This window comes from Phragmites australis, chromosome 1 (genome assembly GCF_958298935.1).
Source record: "Phragmites australis chromosome 1, lpPhrAust1.1, whole genome shotgun sequence".
Classification (NCBI taxonomy): Eukaryota; Viridiplantae; Streptophyta; class Magnoliopsida; order Poales; family Poaceae; genus Phragmites; species Phragmites australis.
The window spans coordinates 28,797,200-28,798,712 of NC_084921.1; the positions used below are offsets into that span (position 1 = coordinate 28,797,200).

General features: G+C 50.9%; 1 protein-coding gene across 1 annotated transcript; it reads right to left on the reverse strand.

The window, feature by feature from the left end:
• Positions 1-475: 475 nt before the first annotated feature.
• On the reverse strand, positions 476-1,513 carry LOC133914420 (uncharacterized). The gene has a single exon (XM_062357528.1). The coding sequence runs from the start codon at positions 1,108-1,110 to the stop codon at positions 760-762; it is 351 nt and encodes a 116-aa protein (XP_062213512.1). The 5' UTR covers positions 1,111-1,513; the 3' UTR covers positions 476-759.

A 1,513-nucleotide genomic window follows, 5' to 3' on the forward strand; every position in this document is an offset into this window, starting at 1 on the left:
GCACGAGCGTGACAAATATGTATCTTAAAGTTGAAAATCCTGTATCTACCACTGGTAGCTGTAGCTAGTGGTCGTAATCTCCTCTGGGCTTCGTCTGATCACCGATCAGTACATGCAGAGGAGCAGACGAAACTGAAGCACAACTACACTTGAGAAATCATCCATGTAACTTTAGCCAATTTTTTCCAGAAGCAGTTTATCGCGTAACCAGCTCGATTACGTGTTCGGCGTGCGGAGGCCGAAAGCAAACCCAGGAAAGTAATAGGTTTAGCTTTTAACGTAGGCGTGGTGACGTCACCGCCAACTGATCGACCTATGAGACTTCAAATTTTCCTTCACCCTTCCACGCACGCCAACTGACTCAATCCACGCACGCAAGCTAATTGCATCAGCGCGCAATAATTGACCGCGCAGAAAAAATAAAGCCAAGAATTAGCACACCCAAACCCAACACATCCAGAAGATTAATCACAAATGAAAAAAACGAGAGGATGAAATGGTCGAAGCAACCACACCCATCATCCGTTGATCGATTCATTCAAGAAGAATTCCCTTTCGTTACAACAAACACTTGACGGATCGTCATCACCAAGAACAGCATCAAAATGCAAAGAGAGAAATCGAAGAAGCTTATCGATGGTCTCCTAATATTTCTACTAATATTTCTACCCACCATGATCGAGCGTGAACAGAGGAGCGAGGGCAGGCAAAAAGAGATGAGAGGATGTTGTTGGCGCAGGCAGGTGATCGCAAGCTGGATCAGGACCAGCCGTAGACGAGGTGGAGGTAGCGGTCCTTGATCCACTTGAAGCTCTTGCGGAAGGAGCCCTTCACCTTGCCCTCCACGGCGTACGCCTTGTACGCCGCCACCCGCCGCTTCCGCTCCATGTCCGGGTCCCCCAGCGCCAGCCACCGCCGCTTCGATTTGCTCCGCTTCGCCGCCCCCTCCCCCTCCGTCGTAGCCGCCGCGCTGCCGCCGTACTCGTACTGGTACGAGTACGACGACGTCCCGCCGGCGCTGTAGGAGTAGGACCGGAAGTCCGGCCGCGCGCCGCCGTAGTACGGCTCGATCTGCATGCGCCCGCCCGCGTACGACTTGGAGCGGTCCATGGCAGTGCGTGTAGCTGGAGCTGGTGGGTTCTTGGCGTCGACGCAGGCAGGCAGCGGAGCTGAGCTAGCAAAGCAGAGGATGGTTGGGAGAAACAGAGAAGAAATGGAGGGAGAGTTGAAGAGGCTTTGGTAGTTGGGAATATCCAAGTGCGCTCTTTTGTCAACTGTCGTGTGTTGAAACAAGGGCCAATTGACGAGAGAATTTTTGTTGGATTTTGAAAGAAAAGTTAGCAAAAAACTATGGCTAGAAAGGAACGAGTTTTTAATCAGATGAGATGCCGGCAAAAAGTGGTTGATCTGATTCGATCTAATTCGAAACTAAGAAAATGTGAGGCGAACGAACTTTGAGCTGGTTACGCGGAAACGAATTCAGTTGATGTGTATTTTGTGGTCGGCCAGCTGA

Coding starts and splice junctions, on each gene's coding strand:
- LOC133914420 (XM_062357528.1), bottom strand. CDS start 1,110: ATGGACCGCTCCAAGTCGTACGCGGGCGGGCGCATGCAGATCGAGCCG.